At 40.6% G+C, this 26,259-nt stretch overlaps 1 protein-coding gene across 13 annotated transcripts in view; it reads right to left on the minus strand.

The window, feature by feature from the left end:
* The window catches only part of RUNX1T1 (RUNX1 partner transcriptional co-repressor 1), a 146,320-nt gene that overhangs the window by 3,173 nt on the left and 116,888 nt on the right, over nt 1-26,259 (minus strand). For 12 of the 13 annotated variants that reach the window (XM_039524688.1, XM_039524685.1, XM_039524679.1 and 9 more), the window contains 2 exons: nt 20,580-20,648; nt 12,515-12,705 (listed from right to left, as the gene is read on the minus strand). In XM_039524688.1, the coding sequence (XP_039380622.1) occupies nt 12,515-12,705; nt 20,580-20,648 (260 nt within the window). The remainder of the gene's footprint in view (nt 1-12,514; nt 12,706-20,579; nt 20,649-26,259) is intronic. The other variant, XM_039524681.1, reaches the window with a different exon arrangement.

A 26,259-nucleotide genomic window follows, 5' to 3' on the forward strand; every position in this document is an offset into this window, starting at 1 on the left:
CACTGGCCTAATTAAGGACTACTAGCCTAGGGGTTAATACATAAATACTTCAGATACCTTGGGGCAGATTCAGCCCTGGAGTAACTCCACTGACTTTAGCAGAATTACTCCAGGGATTTTGGCCTTGAGAAATTAGGGCAGACACTAAAAAGGGAATCACTGCTCTAGATGTCAGCTTGTGGCACACAAGCTTCAGGTTTACTTTTGTGTTCATTTAGTCTAACAAATCACTTGAGATTTTCAGCTCTCATCACTATGCTGAGTAGCTGTAAGTGCCCTAAAATTTCACAATGATTTCTCTGCCAGATTTATATTTTTAAAAAAATCCCCCAGAAGAAGGGAAATCAAGTTATTTAAAATGTGAGGGAAGAATATACATCACAGGTAAAACCCCAATCCTGCAAAGACTTAGGCTATGTATCTGTATGTGTGCAGCACACATCGAGCAGCAGTGGGTATGTTATGTGTAGCTTCACACCACAGTGAAAAGCTGGCTGCATCCACACTGCTATGAGTAGCAATATGCAGCCATGAAAGGCTCTGCCAGGGGGGAGGCACTGGGGAGCTACCAGAGCCTTTCTCTGCTGCCTCCCCCAATGCCAGAGCCTTTCCCCACTGCCAGAGTCTTTCCTTGTGGAGGGAAAAGACCCCAGCAGCAGGGAGGCTATGGAACAATACACTGCTAAAAACAGGAGTGTCGACAAGGGAGGCACTGCTTGGGTAAGTAGAGCCCTGTACATATGCCCTGGGTTCTGGTCTGTCTCTATGCTACTTGTCTAAGCAGTGCCTCACCGTCTATGCTGCTATGTATACTAGTGCTTGGGGTGTGTGCAGTGTATGTAATCTACGTGCTGGTATAAGGTGTGTGCAGTGTAGATGTACCCTTCGGCACATGCTTAACTTTGAGCAAGTGAGTAGTCCCACTGGACTCAAATTGGCCCACTCAGTGCCCCACGTTAAGGGCATGCCTAAATCTCTGCACAGCGCCTACGAGGCTATCACACAGTAGCCCGCAATAGGCCAAAGGACAAAATCCTTACTCAGTTCCCATCAATTGAGTCAATAGAATTTTTGCCTGGGAAGGACTTCCCAATTTGGCCCACTATACAGAACATCACAGCAGCCTGATGGACACAGAGTTTCCTAGCCTCTTATTGTACATCAAGAAAGCAAGACTCTACATTTAAAAAATCCCTCGCTTTTCAAATGCCATTGAAAAAGATATCTTCATCAGGAATAAAACCGGGCAGAACCACATCCATGAACTCCGCGCTTTGAGTCCTACTCAAAGAGTAGCAACCACAGAATATGCCGTTCACTTCCCTACAGTCCCTTGCAATGCCAGCTGGATGCTGGAGCACATCCAACCTACAAGTGATATTCCGAAACTACATACAAAAAATCCCAATTACAGAACAGAACAAAGACTTAAATCCAAAACAATACTTTAAGGAAATTAAACATTTAATTGGAGTCAAGTGGCTTCTTTAGAAAATAACCTGGTGTTAGTTCTATCCCTTTTTTGGCGCAGGAATATTCTGGCAGATGCAAGAAGAGTAACTGTCCAATACTCCCTGGCTCCTTCAGATTGAAATCAGATGTACATGGCATTCTCAATTCAAACTGATTAAACACACAGACTAAACGAGGTAATTACAAATACATGTGCTAGGGACTTTTTTTTTAATTTGTAAAATTGTTCACATCTTTTAAAACACTTTTTTAAAAAGGTGGAATTACAAACACACAGAAATAGATGTTTTTGGTAGTTAAACTGTTGGAAATTCAGACTCCGTGTCTGGCATCACCTGGTTTTGATTCAGTGTTCATGATCTCAGGTTAATTCTGCTTAGACTCAGTCCAGTTCTGGAGTGGTATTCACCACATTACTGCCATCCAGACTGGATAGCTTCACTATATTTTTAAATGCATTTTAACTTTTTTTTTTAAACAAGCATACTTTTTTGTCACCACAATGAAAAGTAACTTCAATACAAATGATTTTTGTAATTGTGTACACAGCAATAAACGGCTTACAATTCTATCTGGAATGTGATTGCACAGAGTTACTGCTGAACTGGCAATAACCCGCCTTGTTTGGTTAAAGTGATTTTTAGATTTGCAGAATTGAGTATTCTTGTTCATTCCCTATCCAAAAAAAGGGTCCTGATTCTCTAAGCAGACCTTCAGGAAGACCCATTAGCCCACATGCAGTATCACTGAAATCAGCAGGGCTCTCTATAGGTGCACAAGTCCCTTGGTGCAGGTTTGATTGCAGTACTGGGTATACTCATTGTAAAAAAATTTAGTGCTGGAAAATGTAGCCTCTATCTAGTCAAGTTTCTATTCAACAAATAAAAGCCAAGTTTTTAAAAATTTTCTTTTTTGCCTCCCTTGTTGGACTTGTTTTGAACTTGATGTGCTAGATTCTATCTGAGCAGAAGTGCTTGTCCAGTGCTTAATTTGTGCCAGGGATTGCTAGGGCTGAGGCCCGGCACCTCTAGGCTTGGCAGTTCATAGCTCTGGCATCTCTGGGCTTGCTGCATCAGTTATGAATGTAAAAAAATTGCTTGAGTCCCATCACCTCTTTCGTTACAAATTAAGCACTGTGCTTGTCTCTTATAAATCTGCATAGTAGGATGTTACAAACTCTCAAGCTGGAGCCACAATGTCATGATGCAACTAGCTGTCCCAAAATGCATTTCTATGATAGAAAACCAAGTCACTTACATCTTATGAGTATTTTGTTGAACTGGCTATTTTATTAATTAAATCATCTGAAATCTCTACAATGCTTTGAACAGGTAAAGCGCTATATGGATGCTAGATTTTATTAAAACTCTTAGTCGCTCTACAGCTCTAAATCAATACTTTATAAGCGATTACCTAATGTGTCGCTACATTGTCTGGTACGTGCTTTTGTCCACTGCATGTATCAGTTACAATTCAACAGAACTTTACAACTTTAGTCTAATTGTGAGAATAAATGCACATAAAATTCATTTTAAAATTCGTGCACCCCCATTTATGTACCAAATTATTGTATTTAAAAGTACTAAAGAACAGTCTTTCTGTGTAAATTGGCTACAAGTGTGCATTCGTGAGGAAACTTGCATTGCCACATTAGCTGTATTTTGTAGCATACAATTCACTGGTCCCACAAGGACTTCTTTTACAGAATAGTACAGACCTCACCATTGTTATCTGGGAATACATATCGAGGAAACAGTACTATGTCATGCTACAATCCATATGGTAACATAATGTGTCTATATGAAATTGAGCAAAGTTTCTGTAGTTAAATAAAGCAAACAATGCAGCTACGGATTTTTAATGTGATTTCATCTTTTATACAACCCCTTAAGTACTGGCCTAATGTACTGCAACACCAGTTCTTGTTTTGTACTGCGTTCCAGATGTATCCTAATACTGTAATGATTGGATCATAGGGACCTTAGACTCCTTGTGCACTAGTTAGGCCAGTGGTCCCCAACCTTTTCGTCTGGCGGGCGCCAGACGAAGGACTGTGGCGGCGGTCGAGCATCCGCTGAAATGCCGCCAAATTTCAGCGGCATTTCGGCGGCGACGTCTCTCGATGACGCTGCTTGTCAGCAGCAAGCGGCATCATCCAGAGGCGTCGCTGCTGAAATGCCGCCGAAATTCAGAGGCATTTTGGTGGATGCTCGACCGCCAGCCAGGACGCGGGCATGTTGGGGACCCCTGAGTTAGGCTATACCCAGAAGGCCAGATTTTCAGCCTATGTAACTCAATTTAGTTTCACTGACTCCAAGGATGGATTGACTTAATGGAGTTTGGCTGAATGAAGATTTGGCCTTGAATCTAAGCCACGGGTCCCATTTTCATCTTCCAGAATAACATTCACTACATCTCCTCAACTCACAAAGTGAAACCAATTGTCATTCATAAAGTCTTGGACCAAAGCTTATCCTCTTCCTGGTTCTGATCTACTTTATTTTCAAGATTTATCAGCTTCAAACAGCTTTCATAAAAAGAAGGTATGAGCAATATTAAACATTGTGAGTGCAGCTCATGTAGACATCCATGAGCTACCTTTAATATAATTAACTTGAGTACTGGAGCAGTGAAGTCTCTTCAGCGCAGGCTGTAGAAGCTCACCAGAAACCCTGGGCAATTACTCACTTGGCTAGCTCACACTAAAGCAGCTTCAGTGCTACCGATACCGGAGCTAGCTATATTAAAGCTAGCTTGGGTATATCTCCACAAGCTGTATTACACCCAGTGTATCCATAGTTGCACAAGCATTCATTGTCTTCAGGGGCTTGGTGCATCACCTCTTATTTCTCTAGTGCATGGCTCTAGTAGCACTTACATAGACAGAATCCTTTGTGATTGAAGTTTGGATGACAGCAATCTCTCTGGTGAGCAAAAGAACTAGTCTGATGTTGCAATGACTCAAAACGTGCAACTGCCAATTGAAGATATCAACCAGGAAAAAGAGTCATTACTTAGTTTATATTCCCAGTTGTCCATCCTGTGCAATTCTACTTTCCCATGAAGTTCAGTGAGCTATTCCAATGCAGAAACGTGTCAACCTTCTCTCCCACAATGGTTGCAGAACCCGTCAGACTTCCTACTTTTGCTGTTCCATTAGCCCGTGTCTTATAGACAAACAATTGCTCCATCGCTGTTTAAAATTTGTGTGGATTCCTACCGTCCAAAATCCTTGGCAGTGCATTACTTCAACAGGTACATGCAGCTAATAACTGTGAGTCTTTTTTGGCTTTGTCAACAAAGGAGACCTTGGAGATCTCTAGCACTGAGGCTGAATGTTTGCTAACACATTGCGTTTGGCAAGCCATTTTGCCCCACAGTCTTGCCATATCTAGCCATCTTTTTGAAATATTTCCATTATTATAGTATTTGCTTTGCTCTTCTATTTCCTGTTGAGACTCAGAAGGGAGCTGGCTCAAAAAAAAAGTATCTTAAGATGTTAAAAAGTGACCTACTTTGAAATATCAAAATATGGTGCCATACTGTGCAGCGTCACCTTTAACAAAGTTTCTCACATTCTCCACTTTCCTAAGAAAGGCGAGTAATACTGTAGTGTTAAGCCTAGCTATGTTAAAAGCCAAGATTTCCTGGTATTGCCTGGAGGGAGTAATAATAATGCACCTACTGGAGAGTACTGGGAAACCTAACTGCCTGCACTAAAAGTTAATCAATAAAGAGAAAAAGAGAATATGCATGGGTTACTGATTGCACAATGGTGTTAAAAAAGGCCATGAGCCAGTCCACCCAGGAAATAAAGGATGTGTACAAATACATTTAGGTGTATTTATACAGCACTTATCGTCATGGGGGATGATTTTCAAAAGTGCCAGTGTGACTGAGCAATACAAGTGCCATTGATTTTGAATTGGACCTAGGCACTTTTGAAAAGTCCACCCAAGTCCCATTGAAAGTCTATGCGGTTTGTGTTCCTACGTCACGTAGCCACAATAGGTAGGGATTTTAAAGGTGCCAAAATACACCACCACATGCAAAATTGTCTCCAAGCTGCAGAAGTCTGGGATTAAGTAACAGGTGATAGCTAAGTACTCAGGGTTTATTGTTTAGAAATCCAAGCTGCGACCACCACAAATAAAATACATTAGCATATGAATGTGTTTAGTGTGCAACAGGCATAGAAATCAGGCTTGTGTACATTACCTTTTATGGTTCAAACATGAGTGTGAAGTGTCAAGTTAGGTGACGCAATCCTGACCACAACTGACTGGTCAGCATAGACCAGGCCCCTTTGTGTTCACAAGCATGTCAGATAAGTGTAATATTCAGACACACCATACAACTCGATAATGTAAACAAGCCTTAACCCTACACAATCCTTAAAAGCAGTGTTGGACCAGTTACACATTTGTTTTATCTAAGCAGATGTCTGAACAAAAAAAGCATCTGCTTCAACTGGAGTGAACTCTCATATCCATGTTTTTTCCCCTTAAGAGTGGTGAAGAACACCGTGCGTGTTAGATTTTTCAGTGGCATTTTATACTGGAGCAGAGACAGATGTTTTAATTTTTTCAATAATCTGGCCAGTAAATTTGCTATGTCTCTTTGCTAAGCTGTTCACCCTTACTATTAAAACTGATTTGCACAACAGTATGTTACAGCCAAAGCAAGCACGGCAGTCATTAAAGAGTAGCTGCTCACATATGTTTTGGTTCTTAGCCAAATCAGCTACTGATGAACGGATCATCCTTTGCGTAGTTTCCTTTTCTGTAATTGTAAGGAAGTAGTAAAGAAATAATTTGCGGTTCTGAAATAGTCATGCTGACAGGTAGGCCTGCTTCTGTCTTTTTGCTTTTAAACACACTCTCCCTAAGAGGCTGTGGTTTACTTCCAGCCCGGGATCTGTACAATTCCTTGGAACTCTCCCCATAAAAAAAGCCAGATGAGTGCAAGCCAATCTCAAGGTTTAAGGAGAGCTTCCATTTTAAATACAATATAGGCACTGAGGTAATAGCATTACTCGGTAAATAAGAACAATTCAAACAAAAGCAAAAAATACCATCTGACAGGGAATCTGGTCAGTGGAGAAATAACAACGAAATACTATAATGCTGTGTCTCTCACATTTCTCAAAATATTGTGGGCCACTTCTTAAAACTGAGATCCTCTCCTCCATCACACTCCCCCGTCAATCCCTAGTCAGCACTTCCCACAGTGTTTGGTTTCAAATTACTAGATCATTAATGCTGGATCAGCATTAATGAGAGTACATGACAATAAGTTCACTTTAATGAGATGGGTGGTCCTGACTGGTTACTTTCCCCACATCATATCTTTGCTGGTTATTTCTTCTTCCTCATTGTTGAGGAACTTAACTTTTACTACTGAATCTCCTCTCACTGCCTGCAGCTCCCATTGCTTTACTCTCCTCAGCTCATTGTTCAACTTGGTTCTATTCTCTTGCAAAGCAGTCATTTTTCTTGTTTGATTGGTCATAAAAGCCTCTGGAAAACCTAACAAAGTCCTGGGGTGATTATGGTATGCACTAGAGCCTCAGAGATACGAACACCAGAGTTACGGACTGACTGGTCAACCGGACACCATGTGAAACAGGAAGTAACCAATCAGGCAGCAGCAGAGACAAAACAAAACAACAACAAAACAATAAATACAAGTATTGTACTGTGCCACAATCTTAAAGGTAGGCACATCTGGGCTGCCTGTACCCCTCCCCCTAATTTAACTCCCTCCCCCATGTATGGGGCAGCCACTTATATATAGAAGTGAAGACGCTGGGACTACAAGCTGGCAGAGCAGGAGCAGCACCGGGGTCTGTTTTCCCCACACACCCTGGGCCGGAATGGGGACACGGTTGCAGTCTGACCCAGGGAAAGAAGCTACCTGCAAGGAAGCTGCCCACACTGAGGAGGGAGCTCAGCTGCTGCTGGAACCTGGCTTGGAGTATCAGCTGCTGGAACTGGAGCCTGAACTGCACTTTGTTCAGAGTTAATGAACATTCCAGAGTTATGGATAACCTCCATTCCCGAGGTGTCTGTAACTCTGAGGTTCTACTGTATATAGAAAAGCTATGCCAGGGTAGTTTGCTCCAAGACTTAATACAAATGTTAAAGGTTCTAAAATCAAACACTGAAATGTTAGGAAATGCCCATTGGGAGATCAAATAGTATATAGAGATCAAATAGCATATGATCATGTAATAAAAGACTGTATCATATTGCATATGCTCTCAGGAACCACAGGTTGTATGAGCAACCTTAAATCTGGCATATCCTAATTTTGGGGATTTTTACTTAACAGCCTGAATGTTCTTAGCAACTGAAAAAACAAATTCCATTGTGTGAAAACATATTGACTCCATTCCCCCCTCAACTGGGTCATCAGCAGCATTGGAACCCCGGCAATTGTATCTACAGTGTATACCTGGCATAGTTTAGTAGCAGGAGTAGGCTGTTATCCGCTGTGTGGACCAGGCACCAGAGAGGGATGTGAACCAGACCTTGTTCAGTGACTTGTACAACTATGTGTTCGACCGTGGAGGAATGTAGGGAATCAGGAACCTTAGCCCATATGCTCTATTCCTGGCTCGGGAAGGACATGTGTGCAAGTGGTTACAGAGAGCACAGTTAGGTGCATACATTTTACCACTAAGCATTTATATTGCAGTAGCACCACATTGCCTCAACCAGGCCAGGGCTCCATTGTGCCAGACAATATATAAATTCATTGTAAGGAGAAAAGGTGGCTGAGTGGATAATATGTGTGGCTGTCAGCCAGGGCCACCCAGAGGAGTCAGGGGACCTGGGGTCTTTGGCGGCGGGAGTCCTTCTGCCCTGGGTCTTCGGGGGACTTCGGCGGTGGGTCCCGGAGCGAGTGAAGGACCTGCCACCGAACTGCCGCCGAAGACCCGGAGCGGAAGGAGCCCCTGCCGCCGAAGAAGCATCAGCTCCGGGTCTTCGGCAGCGGGTCCTTCATTCGATCTGGGTGTGTTCGGTGGCACTGAAGGACCTGCCGCCAAAGACCCGCCGAAAACTCTCATGGGGAGCCCTGAAAACTCTTGTGGGGGCCCCTGTGGGGCCCGGGGCAAATTGCCCCACTTGCCCCTCCACCCCCCACTGCCAGTTTAGGAATCTGAGGTCAAATCCTAACCCCACTCAAGTGGTGTACAAGGGCCAAAGGAGTGGAGCTGCCATTAGGAGAATTTTTCCTGGTCATGGGCAGAGCACAGCTGATTAATGTGGCCCTACACTGATCTCATCTGCAGTCTTCTAAATATCCACTTTATATCCACATCCACGGATGCAGATATCCACAAACTGTTTTCGTGGCTCGCAGCTTGGATGCAGATACAAATTTTGTATCCGCGCAGGGCTCTGCAGCACATGCTCACCACACGTCACCCAACCTTCAAGCTCCAGCTCATCTCTCTGAATCACGCTGTAGTGGCAATATCCCGCTGGGTATTCTAGGAGTTATAGTCCCCAGCTTGCTTGGACAGAGGAGGAAAACTACAACTCCCAGAGGGGAGCGTGCTCTCTCCCGGTGAGCAAAGCGCCATTTTGAAAGAGGTGTGGTTGTAATTTAAACTAGCGTGTGGCAGCGGCGGATGCTGTGAGGAGAGTAGTTGTTGCCGTTGTCTGTCCTGGCCGGGTCTGCATGCATTAGAGATGCTGTAGCTGCATAGAGGTATCAAAGCCTGAGACTGGGAGGGTGGCGCTGCACATGAGGGCCCAGGATTGTAGCCTCCCTTCCTGGAGTGGGGAAGGAGGTACGGAAGGGATAGAGTGGGTGAGTGGTAGGGCAGGAGGTCTCTAGGGAGAAGTGGAGGGCGGTTGAGGGTTGGGGGCTTGGCACAGCCTTACATCACTGATGCGTGGTGACCTGTGGAGCTGTTAGTAGAGACCTAAAAATCCACTGATATCTGCTTTATATCTGTGGATATCAACATCCAAGGATTGCGGATATCCACGGATCATTTTTGTAGATTACGGATCGGATGCAGATGCAAATTTTGTATCCATGCAGGGCTTTAATTATAAGGGCTGTGAAGTACACAGAATTAACACCAGTTCACCACCAGTTAGTGGAAAGAGCTGTGATTAGAATTTAGTCCTGTCATGTGTTCACCTTGCCTTCCTGTATGCCTAACGGGTGGGAGCAACAACAACCTGCTGCCTAGAGATCTGTGCCTAGGAGCATGCTCAGTGCACTTAGCACACAAGGAGTTGTGTGTGGCTGAAGTATGTACAGTACACATGTAATTTTAGAGGCTTTAGCAACATGTCTCTAACAAGTTCTACTGAACACGGAAATGTACTGAGGTTTATATCCTTACATCTGGTCCAAAACAGGATGGATTTTCACGGAGAGATCAAAAGATTCCTCTCTGACCCCATAACAAATTTCAAGTTTTTCCTAAAGGGCCTAAATCTTTTCCAAAAAGGAAAAAGGTTGTAAACATGCGTCAACATGGGCAAAACTATCTATTTTCCACAAACCTCATTCTTGGAAATGGCTGAACCATTTATACAGAACCTTAAAAAAAATCATTCCAACAGAGAGTAAATTTTACTCCAAGGGGCTACAGGTTGGTAAAATTACAAACAACTGAAAATAGAAGCTTATAATGAACACTGCTAGGCTACATAAACTATAAGATAGGTATGGTTCCCATACACCATTGCAGTAGGGTTAGGATTTGGCCTCAGATCTCTAATCTGGCACACACAAATTTCATCCACCTAGCCACCCTGTCTCCAAAAAGGGACCGTTACTTATAATGCATTGCCTGAGTGAAGACTGCAGGACCAGGCCACTAGATTTGTTTTTCAAATAGATTTTTAAAGTCCGGTCTGATCTTGCCCCGATGCTTGCCAGTTGACTGGAGATGGGATGAATTTAGAGGCCTGCAAATAATGTTTACTCACAGGCTCCGGGGTAGAATGGATATACTTTTTATCCACATCCCTTTGGAACCGGGCTAAAGGAAAACTTTTTAAATGTATATTTCTAGGCAATTAACATACCAGTAAACAATACCTCTTGAAATGAAACTATAGTGTTAGACAGAAATGGTTGTTCCTATGTTGGCACTGCCAGAAGTGCTACCATTCAGGAATGCAGGAGAACTTGCATAAAAATGACCAGTGTGCATTCCTTTGGATGCACACTTATTTGGGGGAGAATGGTCTGTGTGTATTGGCAGATAACAGGTGTTGCATTGATCCCGGCTACTGTACATTTACTCACTAAACAGATTAACTTTACAATTTCCTCTTAGTCATTTACCTTTGGAATTTCAGCGTTCATAATAGGAATCATTTGTATTTACACATGAAAATGATAGCAGTTTAGTGATCATAGCTGTCAGACAATATGTCAGACAAATACCCTTTATGTGAATATATGAGGGGGAAAATGCCCTTGAATATCTTAGCTACAAAATGCCAATAATTTGAATTTATGTCTCATTTAATTCTGCAATGGAATAGTTAGTACTTAAAGCGTGCCTACACTTCCCTTAGTCTCTCTTTTCCTGAGAAACTTTCAGATGCTCAAAATTAATTCCTTTTGTCTTCTTGTTATTCATCTGTTACACATTATGGAAAAACTTTGGGCATCCAATGTTCCCACAATGGTCTTTCATCTCCAGAGAAGTCTGGTATGAATTAAATTCTTATGCTCCCTCAAATTATGGCTATGTATTGCAGCATGCCACTGATTTATCAGCCTGTGATTTTTGCCAGTTCTTTCAGCATGGTGCAACTCCCTAATATGAACCTCTTCAACCTAAGTCATTCTTCTACATTACTAGCAAATGCAGTAATTAAAATGCTTTTGCAATAATGTACATAAATATGCATTCATATATAATGCGATACAACACACCTATTAGTTTGCCAATTCCCTGTGATATAGAATTTGCATAAAAACATGCTTTTCTACATTTTTTTAACATCTCCCAATCAGAGCAATAGTTTATGAGAGCAATGTTCTCTGGTTACCATATTTTATTTTGAAATAGCTGTTAAAGTGGCTATCATAAATTTAGCAACAGTTTATAAGGGCATTTTTAATCATGAGTTTCCTTTCCACACGGATGTTAATGTTTCTTTCTTTTCTAAATGACATAAGATTTCATTATATCCAAAACACTTCAGCACTGGCAATAAGTCTATTGTTCTTTCACTCCTGACTTCCTGCTATATATGTTGCCATATGTCCCATACCACAAGAATTCAAAGCTTCCACTATCATGTTCAAGTCTGAATTGAGGTTTACCATGCTCATTCCTATTTTACTCTTTGTCGCTCTTTCATTCTATTTTTCTCTTGCCAGATGCTGTTTGTCCCGCCCTTCAGCTCACACATAATCTCTGTAGCTGAAATAATAAATTCTAATTAAGGAAACATTCTTGCAACTCCACATACACATTTTTTCTTCCAGGAATCTAGTTTTGTGCTGATCATGTCTACACAAACTCCCTCCCTTTGCAAAAAAAAAAAAAAGTAAACAAAGCTACCTTGCTATAAGCCTAAATAAATGTCACTTATTTTGGGGATATTAGAATTTCATTATTTATCATTGTTCATTGAATGTTATTTCAACCACCAATTTTAAGTAAATTGTGTTATTTTAAAGTATTTTAATTTTACACCTAAAGTAAATGGAAAATATACAGACTATATTCCCATCACTGCATTATTCTTATTGCCTCATTCCCTTGCTACCAATCAATTTAAAGCCATTTCAGACTTTTCTTCTGAAACAATTGCTGGCCACTGTCGGCAGACAGGATACTGGGCTAGATGGACCTTTGGTCTGACCCAGTATGGTCATTCTTATGTTCTGAGACAAAAATAAACAAACAAACAAACAATGAAAAAAAATTGAGTATTAATTCTTTATTGCAGGTGGCTGGGTGGATTCAAACTCTGACAACAAGGCTCCGCTTTGGTATACTTCTGAGTAAACTTTGAGATGACTTGCCTCCTACTGAACTCCTTACCTCACTTGAATCTTCCTGTTGATTGATAACAGCTAATGCATCCTCTGCAGCCTGTCGCTTGGCTTCTGCAACAGTGCGCTCCATTTTAGCTCTCTCTGTAGTGATCATGTCGTGGGCTTTCCGTTCTGCCTCTGACACTGCCTTTTGCAACTCTGTCATCGCCTGACGTTTTACTTCATTGACTGCTTCCTCTACAAACAAGGCAAGAAGTCTTCATCAGCACAATAGGTTTGGTACAGGACTGTTTGATTAGAGGGAACAATGCACAAAGGAAGCATATACCATGCTAATAGCATGCCTCATCACTTCCTGAAGTAGGATAAGGGTGAAATTGAGTCCCTATGACCATTGAGCTATTCCCTCCTTCTACTTCCCCATCATCTGAGGAGTACATAAAGTGCTCAGATAGTAAATGGTGAGCAGTATAAAAGTGTAGCTATTTCTGATCTTCAATTTATCCTTGTATCTTCTTGAATATTTTGCTTGACAATTTTTTTCTGCAGAGGACTAGATTTATGAAAGAATTCTATGAAAGAAACTAATTGAGAAATGACACTGTGAACATTTTTAGCTCTAGGAACTAGAATAAAACAAATAATAAATTAATACACCTCTACCTCGATACAACGCTGTCCTCGGGAGCCAAAAAATCTTACCGCGTTATAGGTGAAACCGTATTATATTGAACTTGCTTTGATTCACCGGAGCGTGCAGACCCCCTTCCCCCCCCACCAGGAGCACTGCTTTACCACATTATATCCGAATTCGTGTTATATCAGGTCGCGTTGTATCGAGGTAGCGGTGTAATAATAAGTAACATTCTGGTTTTAAGCTTCTGTAAACCAGGGCAGGACACTGGTATACACACCCTTAAAGGCATTGATGGGTTCTCTGGTATATAAAAACCCAATGTGGAGTATAATGAAAAGGTGCTCAGAGTTAATACACCTCTTAAAACAAAGTCACTGATAAACAGATAATCTAACTTTAGAGGGTCTAAAGTCATTTTCTGAATATGTAGCTTTTGAATGCAAAAGGTAAGTTTCAGTGTTTCCAGTTTTGTATCTAAACACATTGTTTTTTTGTTTTAGTTCTTACCAATTGATCTCTGTTCCAAACCAACATTTATATTTTGAAGACTTAGGCCATGATTCAGCAAGTCACTTCAGCATATTTAAGTCAATGGGAAGTAGGCACACACACAAACATGTGCATAACTGATTTGTTAAAACTGATTTGTTGTCTTAGACAGATATAAATCATTGCAATTAAATTATCCAGTATGAATTTGTGTAATACATTCTACGAGGCTACCCTGGAAAACACGAGTTGTCATGAATTGGTTATTCAGTTTTTGATGCAAGAAGAATGCAAAGATTTTACTAATGTACAAGCTTTCAACTGACAACTAAAACAAGTAATTTCTTTTTTTTTTAAAATTAACTGTTCTAATTAACAAGGAAACCATCCTCCCCCTGAATTAGTTTATCTAATTTTCATCTTTATTCAAAGCAAAATGACAATGATTAATTGAAAATTTAATAAGCAGTAATTATTAACTTGGCAAACCTAGTACCAATTAACACTCTATTAAAACTAATTATGACATGTTTCACTCAAGTGTTTGCATTTAATTGTTTCACCCACTTAAAAAGCACCTTAATTAAATGTTCTGTCTAATTAAAAACATAGATTCCTAATAAAAATGGTTGACTGTAGATTAAAAATGTAAGAGTTACAAATGTGCTACGGTTACTTTGGGTTTTGTTCAGTATTTCACATATGTATGTGTATATACAAGTGTGGGAAATCCACAACTTTCCCCAGTTTAGAGCTCTACATTTGCAGTTGGTAATCCCAACACTTGATGTCATTTGCTTTGTTATAGCAGCATCATTGAAAGAAGCAATTTTTAAAAATTATTGTATTATCATGAATAATCCTAATTTTAAAGTACTAATGCACAATCCAAATGATACATATTGACTTTATTTGAACCTGTTCAAAATGATAACTATTTCTGTTACACTAGTGCCTATTAAAGTAGGCTCTGTACATACATGTATGAATAAACAGTCTCTGATCCAAAGAGATATGTTTAAACTGAAGTTTTGGAGAGGGAAAGAAATAAAATTAGAGATAAAACTTATGCCTTTATTTTTATGAGGCTGAAAATATGCCTTTATATTACCATACCATAAATGTTGTTTGTGGGGAGGGCATCGGGAAAGGGGAAAATCATACCCTTCAACTATACAGCCAGGGCCTAATTTACTTTGAATATTCAAGGTGAATTAAAATTCTATCTAAGTGGCAATACAGGACAATAATTTTTGCTTACGATCAAAGCTACAGCTTGACTAATTGTATATGCAAATCAGGCAATTTATATTTAAATTATGCATTCCTATTCTAGTCCCACAGGCACACACAGATCAGCAAAGGGAATTGGTAGGACATTTGCAAGGTGCTTGAATATTTATTACCAACTGCAAACATTCTCTGATCGCTTGAAAAGAAATATACAGCAGCAAACATACAGATGCAGTTTTATTACCATTTTTATAAAATGGAGGCAACTTAAATACAGACCTTTTGCATTGTATGAACTACAGTTATTAACAAAGCTGATTTTTTGAGAGAAAATCTGTAGTCTTTATGGCATTTGCTATGAATGGAAATATTTTTAAATGTGTATGAGGCACTTTCTCTGCACTATATAATCTCATCAAATCTTAATCTAATATTGAGAGGTTAGCAGTGGTTAGAAATCCCAGTTCAAACTGTTTTTACAAGATTTAACAGAGATTTCCTAGTTCAATGCTTTATACATATTTATTCCAATAAACTGGTTTTATTTTGATTACTGTACATAAGGTGGGAGGAGGTTCAGTTACTATAGTTTATAATCTAATTCTGTATTGTAAAAACTTACTCGAAGGCTCAAATGGTGTTGTCAAAGTGTTTTAAAACATTCTAGAGACCACAAGCTGGGGCAGAATGAAAATATCTCTGGTTTTGGATGAACTATAAATGGTGTTTTGGGTTTTCAGTTATATTTGATTATATAAATGGAGAGTTGATATATCAGGTGTGATATCTGATTGTATTAATATAACCACAAACAAAGCCAAAAAGAGATAAAAGCTTATTTAGTTTTTTCAATCACAAAGCAATAACCGTGTTTCAGTGCTGTACAAATACATGACTCTACCTCTAAAGGAAACTATTCTTCCACATAAACACTTATTTTCTGCACATTCAATTATTATAGATAACCCATAATAGTTGGAAGTGCTTTATTACTCCTGAGGAAATTCTGCGCCAAAAAATAAAAAATTATGCACACAATATTTTAAAATTCTGCAAATTTTATTTGTCAGTAAATAAATGTGGCTCCCACGTGGTAGTGGGGAACACAAGCCACTGACTGCATTGAGGTGGGAGATCACCCTGAAGCCCCCACCTCCTCCTGTACAGGGACTTGGCGGTGAAGCTGCACCTGACCCTGACACAGTGAAAGGGTTGGGCCTGCCCCAGAAACACCGTGGTGCCCTGCCCCTCTGCACCAGGTGAACGAGGCATGGGTGGGTAGGCTCAGCCCAGCAGGGTACAAGTGTGGAGGGACTTACTGTGGGTGGATCCAGGTGTGGGGTGAGAGGTTTCTATGTGGGGCAATCTGGGCACGGGAAGCTCAGTCAGAGATCTGGATGCACAGGGGTTCGTTGGGGGGTTCTGGGTGCAGGGGCAATGGGACTCTGCAGGGGATCCAGGTGAAGGTGGTTGGGGCTCAGCAGGGCGGGTCTGGGTATGGGGGGCTCAGTGTAGGGGGGCAGATGCTGGGGGAGTGGGGCTTGATGGATTGGGGGTCCAGGTGCAGCTGGCTAGGGATCAGTGGTGTGGGGGTCATCAGAGGGATCCAGGTGTAGGGTGGTAGGGCTTGTCGGGGTGAGGGTTCGAAGGGCCTGCTTAACGGGGGACCGCCAGCTGCTGCCGAGGGGAGGCTGCATGTCAGCCTCCCACTTCCCCTCCCGCAACCCCGATTCCCCTATCCTTCTCCATTCCCCTCTCCTCACTCCCACATTCCCCTCCCCTGCCCTATTCCACACCCCCTTTCTTCCCCACTGTCTCTTCCCCCCTACCCCTTTGCCCCCTTCTGTCATTTCCTCCACCCACCCTTACTCAGAGTGGACACCCACCATGGACACTCACTGTTGCACAGAAAACAGGAAGGATCCCAGCACACAGAAGGGGAGCCCGACTGATACTAGGACCCAGGAGGCAGTGTTCAGCTGCAGAGTCAGCAGAGCAGAGAGGAAGCCTCCTTCAGCTAGGCAGCTCTGAACTTGCAGAAATGTTGGCAAGGGGCAATGGCACATAACCCTGTGTGCCCCACATACCTCACCTCCCTTTGGAGGGGGCAACCGCCCCCCTGGAAAAAACGTGCCCGTGGTCTTCCCCATCCCTTCCCCGGTTTCCCTTTGCTTCCCTGCCATTTTCTGCAGGGAAGCACCGGAATTCTGCAGGGGGGCCATTTTCTGTGGGCACGTAGTCATGCAGAATCCTCCCAGCAGTAAAGCTTTATGGACAGTGAGGCACTGCAGATTTGATTGTCACAATTCAAAATAAAACCCATATTACTTGGACAATAGCTTAATGGCAGTTATGGACACTATAAGAAGAGATTTTACTTTCCTAGACAAGACAATACTTGACTTCCCACAGAAAAAGAATAATAGTGGCATAGGCCACCACTTCCCTTCCAGAGAAAGAAAGGGTAATTAGTTTCAAATAACAAAAAGTATGAAAAATGTGTCTAAGGATGCACGAGTCTAACAAATATATGTATAAGACCTCTTAATTTCCTCACAACTGCTAATCATTTTCATGGGTTCATGGGTTCAGTTACAACATTCACTCATGCTGAGCTTCCCTTACTCATGTGAGCAGCCCCAGCGAGAGAGGCATTCAATAGGACTGCTTGCAGGAGTAAGCTCTACTTGACACAAACAGTGTCTTTTGGGCCTGACCTTACATGCTGAAATCAATGGCATTCTTTCAACTGACTTTTATGGGAGCTGAATTGGGTTGTTATGGCTCAAGCCTGCAAGATGCTGAGCATGCTAACCTTGCTCCAACAATCATGTAAGCATGTGCTTAACTTTAAGCATGTAGCTAGTCCTAGTGAAGTCCACAAGCTAAGCACATGTTCACATACATGATTTGCTGGAATAAAGCCCTGGACTTCAAACTTGTAGAAGTTTCTCACTAATGTTTTGATGCTTCAGGTTTTCAGTGCCCAACTGGAGACAGCTATGCCTGATTTTCAAGTGCTTAATCCAGGGGTGAGCAAACTTTTTGGCCTGAGGGCCACATTGGGGTTGCAAAACTGGATGGAGGGCTGGGTAGGGAAGGCTGTGCCTCCCCAAACAGCCTGGCCCCCACCTCCTATCCACCCCCTCCCACTTCCCGCCCCCTGACTGCCCCCCTCAGATCCCCAACCCATCCACCCCCCCTGCTCCTTGTCCCCCAAGTCAGCACAAGGACACTGATCCCCGGGTGCCCATGCCTATGGACTAAAAGCCTCTTTTTCACCTGGACTAGGCTGAGCTGCACCTGCCCTCCCACCCACAAAAGTAGCTAAATTACAAGTTTCATCATGATCTGCTGTGAGAATTATGCTAGTTGTTTCTTTCTCGGGCAGGTGGGAAGGAATTTGTCCCTCATCGCCAGATTGGCCAAGGCAAGGTGGGGTTTTTCACCACCCCCAAAATGGGCTGGGAGCTTAGTGGGGGCAAAACAACCACAAAATGGAGGTTAAACTATGACAGGGGTAGGCAACCTATGGCACACATGCCGAAGGCGGCACGCGAGCTGATTTTCAGTGGCACTCACACTGCCCAGGTCCTGGCCACCGGTCTGGGGGGCTCTGCATTTTAATTTAATTTTAAATGAAGCTTCTTAAACATTTTAAAAACCTTATTTACTTTACATAAACAATAGTTTAGTTATATATTATAGACTTATAGAAAGAGACCTTCTAAAAGTGTTAAAATGTATTACTGGCACGCGAAACCTTAAATTAGAGTTAATAAACGAAGACTCGGCACAACACTTCTGAAAGGTTTCCGACCCCTGAACTATGGTGTTGCAACTCATTCTGTAAGCTTCGGGCAGATGTCCAGAGCAGGTACTCCATAGGAAATGGATACAATGATCAGATAAAATGGACTGGGAAAGGATTTAAAGGAGGTATTCTTTAAAGGAGCAGAAATAGGGGAAGTTCGGGACTCCTATGACTGGCAGGGAATCAGTCACCTCTTCTTTACAGTCCTCTTAACCCTCATTTGATGAGGTGATGGTGGCAAGGTCACAACAGCAGCTCGCCTGGGAAGCAGGAAAGGCAAGGGAAAGGATTGCCAGCAGCCCCCCAGGTATATGTAAATGATTCTGGAATTACCTGCACTGTACAATTTTATCTGCCGGGTATGCTCAGACATTTAGGAATAAAATTGAAAACGAATTAAACCATGTCCAGGGTCTCCAGTCCTTAGTGTGACCAGATGTCCCGATTTTATAGGGACAGTCCTGATTTTTGGGTCTTTTTCTTATATAGGCTCCTATTACCTCCCACCCCCGTCCCAATTTTTCACACTTGCTGTTTGGTCACCCTACCGGTCCTTCTTCTTGCATAGCTGGACAGTTATAGACATCTTATTTACGATTCTCTCAATCAAAAACTATGTTCAGTTAACATTAAGGATCCAATTTAAACCCATATAGGCATGAAAACAGAGTTGGGACTAAAACCAGATCTGAATCAAAATCCCAGATCCAAAACAACCCAATAGGACAAATGTTCATAAGGTGTAAACTGACACAGCTCCTTTCACACCAGCTGATGATCTGGGCCCAGAACTTGAGAATGTTTGAAATTTGATGATAGCCCCAAATTTTGCTGCTCTAGGCCATCTCTAGTAAAGAGTGAAACACCATTCTTCTTTCACTTTCCTGTGTCTAGGAATTGCAAATAATTTTATATGTCAAGTTTACAGAATTTGCCAAGCAGCAATACCTAGAGACCCTATGAAGAATAAAGTTTCAATTTCAGAAATTCCTCTATACAACATTGCAGTAAAAAATCCTGAAACTGTTGTATCTGCCATTTAATCATTAAAATTATGGGTCACCTTATCAAAGGCAGTAGCAATGGGACATAAATGTGCCTCTGCGCTCTAGCATTTGCACAATCAAGCAGAGATTTGCATATGCAAAAATCAGGCCTGAGTGCACACAAACTGGTAGCTGAGCTGACGCCCTGAGGATGAAAGTCTAGCTTCTTTGAAGTCAATGGCAAAATTTTTGTTGACTTCAATGAAGCCAAGATTTCATCCCACAACAGCAATATGATCCCTTCCAGTGAACCCCTCTGCTCATGCCAAACTTCATGGAGTTCAAGGAATTCTGTACTATTCTGCCAATGCAGAACAGATCACAACATCAGGGACTTATACTTGTTGCACCAGCATTTGCACACACTGAGCGAAGTTGTGCAGATGCTACATTGTATCCATCTTTGAAATTACTGTGTTTAGGAGCGTAAATCTCACTGTTGATTAACAGCCATGAAATATTACACATTTTTTCACATTACAATCCCAACTCTGTGTTTTTCCATTTTTTTTTTTTAAAAGTACATATTTATGTTTTCTTTTCCCTTGGAGGTTAATGGCGTGGAAATCTTCAAACTTAAAAAATTGTCAAACTTTATTTTTTTTAAATTGCTCACAGACAGAAACTTTTGTATATCAAGTTTCAGCGTGAAGCCATTATTACCCCTGAAAATTGGGTTATTTAATGGAAATATTGACAGCCCCTAAACTGTAGTGGCAGATGTTTTTATAATAAAGATTATTTCATGTTCTGATCAGTTCCAGTTTACGATTATTAAATAAAATTTCTTTTTGTTACTAGTAAGCCCTTTCTTTTTATTCCTCACATCAGTGCATTAACAACTGCACACAGCTGCCAGAACACTAAGCTCATGTTTTTAAACAATTCTTACCAGCTTTCTTCCAGATCTCCTCTGGCACATATCCAGAAGCAGGCCTATGAAGGAATTCCCGATGTGATTCTACAAGAAGGAGTGGGATAGGGTGGGGAAAAATAAAGAGTACTGTAAGCAATGCTTAATCGTTAAACAAGGCTTAGAGAAATGCCCTTTCCCTTTGCTTATTAGTCAGACAAAAGCATGTGAATATCACCTTTACATAAAATAAAGAGAACACTATGGCCATAGCCCATAAATGTCACCTAGACCAGTTAAATGTTTGGGACTCTAATGTCTCCTCTCAAGCCAAGCTGTTACTATTTCATTTTATTTTTATTTTACAATGTTTAAAGCCAGATACATATGACAGTTTCCAGCTTCTTAAGGCTGGTTTTGCAAACCCTACTGAGGGATAGACATTTTTCTTCCTTTGTAATCATATTTATGAAAAGAATAATGCAATAGTTTGCATTTGGCAGTTCTATGAAAAACAGAATGGTTACTGTTGAGAGGAAGAAAAGACAAGATGTGACACTGATGATCAAATAAGCCTTCCACAGATAAAGAAAGGAGCATTTCTGTATGTCCAAACCTACACTTCTCTAAATCTCAACAAACACTATTGGATCTATCTGCAAAATTTTCAAAAATAGGAGCTGAAAATCAGGTTTCTAAATCCAGACCCCTAAAAAAGTGGCCTGATTTTCAATTCTCCCATGGAAAGTCTGGTCACATTTTATAGGCTCTTGTCTTAAATACTTTGGACAGTGGGCTTGATTCTAGGTCCACCGAAATCAACAGGAGCTTTTTCCATATACTTCAAAGGGCTTGGGATCAGGCCCTACATAAACTTGGCTGCAACAATTCACTCTGGCCTAAAATTTAACATACAAAGCAAAGGACAATGCTCTCTTTTTAAACAAACTTTCAACCCCCCCAAACCTTCCTTTAAACAATTTTTCAAAGTAATAAAGGAGTGTTTAAAAATAATAAGAAAAAAAAAGAATTTTAAGATGCTTTCTGTTGCCTGCATGGCCAAAAAGGCAAAAATATTTGGATTTAAAGTAATTAAGTTTAGCAAACAACTAGTCTATAACAGAGTATAAGCATTTTAAAAAGGTACTGGCAAAAGTAAAAAAAAATCTGATATTTGATTTTGAAAACTACTAAGCGCACATGCATAGTTCTTCTGACACAGAGTTTTCCTACACCTACCAATATGGTTTAAAGTTATTATTAGATAATACTGTATATGGTTCAAAAGCAGTCTTTTGCAGACAGGCATTTATCGACTAATATGTTGAGCCATTAGTGTCTAGAGCAGTGGTTTTCAAAGCCGGTCTGCCGCTTGTTCAGGGAAAGCCCCTGGCAGGCTGGGCTGGTTTGTTTACCTGCCGCGTCCACAGGTTTGGCTGATTGCGCCTCCCACTGGCTGTGGTTCATCGCTCCAGGCCAATGGGGGCTGCGGGAAGCGGCACGGGCCAAGGGATGTGCTGGCCGCCCTATTTAACATTGCTGGTGTTACTAATTCATTGTTCAACGCATGCCAACATTTTTATCAGTTATAGGTCTGATTTTAAGTATCCAGGTGAAGGTGTGGCAGACTGTTTACCATCCCATAAGTTATGTACAACAGGGAAAGAGAACATATCTATAGACTGGCAGGTTTGATAGTTTCATGTCCAGCAGATAGTAGAGAGTTCTCTTTACAGTTCTGTTCATCACTAAGGAAGGTGTGTGAACAAAATATCACCAATTATAGCTGGATGGAACATTTTGAGATTTTGACAAAAAAAGATGAAATTTTAGTGAAAATTTTTGCAAAAATTACAATCCATCTTTTCAACAGCTCCAATCACCCTGATACTGTAATTAAAAAATGTCAGACCTGATTCTAAGAATGCATATACATTTACTATACTCAGGGGAGTGAGACTCCACCAAGTTACTCATTTGCAGGATCAGCCTATTGATTATCATACACTTCCATGTTCTGTGAAGATCTCCATCTTGTGCGCCTACAGTGACCAAGAACTTTTTTATTGCTTACACCCTGCCTTCTCCACGGAAAATAAGTTCACTGGAAGTGTTCCATTTGATTCAGGGGAGGAGGAGTAGGTGGCAGAGAGATCTTAGACTCACTAAATTTGAACATACTAAATCACTGGTACAAAGTCAGCATGTTTCTGGCTGATGGTACAAACAGAAGTGAACAATAGCTGTGGGATATTACCAGATACAGCAAAGGTATCTTGGGGAGCAAATGAAGAACTAATGGACCCTAAACCCAAAAACAAGTCTTCTCTTCTGTCCACTTTCCCCTCATTTGTTTGTTACACTCACTTGTGTTTTGTATTAAATTGGTTTGTCAGTTATTTGGGTCAGGTACCATGTATTCACAGAGAACCTAGCTCACTGGGACTATAAGTCTGAATAGGCCCTTTGAGCACTACTGCACCATTAATACTACTAATAATACAAATGAAAGAGGAATGTGGTATTAGGCTTCTAGGTACACAAGACTTTCAGCAAATGGAATTCAATGACATCAGTGACCAGTTTGCCAGCTAACTGGTAAATTTCCAAATACAAAGATCAATCAAGCTCATATTCAAACTGCAAGTCACTTACATAAAGAAAGAGATTTGCTGTAAGGAAGAATTAAATCAAGATCTCGTGAGAGAGACTTCCACAGCTTGGAACAGGACACAAGAAAGAAAAAAAAAAAGGAGCACTTATGATTCTAATAAGAAACACATTTCCAAATAAGAAAAAAAATAATGAATGTAGATATGGTGAAGTCAGCCCTGATAGTTCCATGAAAAGCAAGACACACGTCTGCATGGAACTAAAGTACAGGAAGTGACTGAAGGACAGTAAAAAAGGGGGACATAAGATGAAGCCTCAAGAGAGTTGCTCATTAAAAACAAAACAAAATAAAAAATGTAGGGGACTTGAAAATCTGGCAAGAAACACAAAAAACTACTCACTAAAACCCAACAGCCCAGTCCTAAAATATTAGATATAAATCAAATTGAAAAAAGTCATGAAGAAAAAGAATGCATCATTGACAGAAGAATTGCAGAAATCAGAAACCATACAAAAAGTTCCCTAACAAGCAAAGAGAGTGAAATTATCAGACAAATTTTAAGTGGGAAAGGATTTAAATGCCAGAAACAATACTGGGTTTGTTAGTTCATACAAGATAATAAAATAATTATGATGAACGATGAGAGCAGGATGAGTTCACAATAGTGAACTTACATAGACAACAATGAAGTAAACTAATGTTTGAGTGTTTCTTGCTACCGGTGCAGTTCGAAGTGGACATTTGTACTCCTCAGAAAATGAAACAATTGTAACCAGTACCTGTGTGTGAACAGATGAAAATGAGGTAAGATAAAGGACATTATGAAAGCTAAGGATGTTTTCTTTCAGAAGAAGGGAAATAACCTCAAGAACTCAGTCTATTGTCATTGTAATGTAAGGTTTTCTTGTAAGCACTGGTGTATTCACTTCAGGAGTTTAATCAACCATGACATCAGAAACAGTTCATAAATCACTGACAGACAGCCAACCGGGTTCTGAAGTTCAGCAAGTACCATGAGCATTTTGTAGGCCATTAGAGACTTTTGACTTTACAAAAACAGAAGCAGTGTTGAAAGAGTAATACATGGAGATATTTTTAAACAGCTGAAACAAATACAGAAGCTCAATAAGAAAAGTTACACTGAAACTAAAAGCTGGGCAAGTTAAGAAAAAATAAAAGATATATGCATGGCATCACATAGTGATAAAGAAATAAAAAAAAAGGTAGGAAGACTAAACCAAGGTAAAAGATATCTTCCAGATGATGAAAAAGGACAATGCATTTTAGAAAGAAGAAATGGAAAATGGATTGAATTTACAACAGAATGGACACCCTTATCATTGTGTAATAAACACTCCAAGAGCTGCAATCAAAATAATGAAGGGATGAACACATTGCCTTTGAAGGACCTAGCCAATCTTATTTGGCTCAAGACAGCAAAGGATGGCAGCACCAAATTTGGCCTTCCTTCTGCAGTGGACAGAACGAGCCTGTGGTCACAATGAAAGCTATGACACACAAAGCATCAAAAGGATAAACATTTTACATCATCAAGTTATTGACTATGTCTGAACTACGGAATATTTTTACATACATATTTTGCTTCATTCTGACACTAAGAATAAACATACAGAGCTAGCAGCACATTGCCAACAAGCCTCAATAAAAACAAATTCTAACAACCCCACTTCTTTAGGATACCGTGATTGACACCAATCTCTAGTAGATATAACCCTGGTTGTAATGTAGGTGAGGAAACAGACTTGGCTAATGGGTCCATTCTTCCTAATCTATGCTGGCAAAGTGCAGGAACATCATGAGTAATGCTGTAAAGGACTTCAAGCTTCAGTGGTTACATATGACTGATATAGATGTAGAGATATGCCATAAAAACTAGACATTGGAATTCTGCCTCAGCTGCAAGGGTTCCAATTCAAAACTGTCATTCCAGTGTAATGTTAATGGAGTTACACTGATGTAAAACTGGAGAAATGCAGTGGTGAATCAGACTTCAATTTTCCAGGCTTATTGGCTTGCACCATCTTCAACTTTACTTAAACATAGTTTTGAACCAGCATCATTCTTTAAAATGTCTGTCATAACAATCTTTAAAGTATAAAGTTGTGGTCGTGGGGCACAGAATTAATAACAGTTTGGTTCAAAAACACAAGTACTAAATTACTAACTGGGACAAAAAAGCAAATTTCCTACAGCATGCAGTAGCAGGGTCTATTTCTTCTTTTCTAGCAATTATTATTTTGGCAAGCACCAGCATGGAACAGTATAAGGCATGGATAAAGATTATCCCTGCCTCAGAAGTTAGAATAGGAGATCCAAATTACAAACTAAACAATTTAGCAGCTCCAGTTCTCTGCAACAGCATACCACTTATTACGCTACAATCTAGCCCAAGCCTCCATTCCAGCTAGTGAATTAAAAGCATTAAAAGCTGCAGTGATTGCCATTAAATCTTTACAATTTTGCCATTTCAAGCAACAAATGTACTCTAGCATTCATAGTATTCCTCCAAATTCTCACTGGGAATACTATGCCATCATGGTAAATACTAATTATTTGCAAATGGCAGTGGAAAGATTTCAGTGGTGACCACTATACAGGCATGGAAGTGGGTATGTCACTGCTAATGCAGAATGGGCTGAAGGAGCCGGTTTAGATAAAGTACAAACTAGTTTTGAAAGTTTAGATTTTAAGTTTTTGTTTAATATATGGCTAATGTATGTGTTCTTTACAACTTCACATGCCCTACACATTCTGGTTTCAACATGACCTAGCACAAAACATGGAGACTCTTGTGGGATTTCAAACTCCATTTTGTAATATTTCTGTACAGATTTCTACCCCCAAAGAGGTTTAGACAAATTCAGGTAAACTTCACCTTGGAACCTTATGAAGTTGCCTACAAACATCTTCACTCAATAAGGTTACAGGTCTTATTTACAATACACAAAGCCTTCATTGTTAACTTATACCATTGTGTGCCTATTACAGTATACTTATTTATTGTTAGGAGGAAGAAGATCACAAACTGTTTGGAGTATATAGTATTTAAATCCCTCAACAGAAGTGCATGAGTACCTATGAACA

Source organism: Mauremys reevesii, linkage group 2 (genome assembly GCF_016161935.1).
Source record: "Mauremys reevesii isolate NIE-2019 linkage group 2, ASM1616193v1, whole genome shotgun sequence".
Classification (NCBI taxonomy): Eukaryota; Metazoa; Chordata; order Testudines; family Geoemydidae; genus Mauremys; species Mauremys reevesii.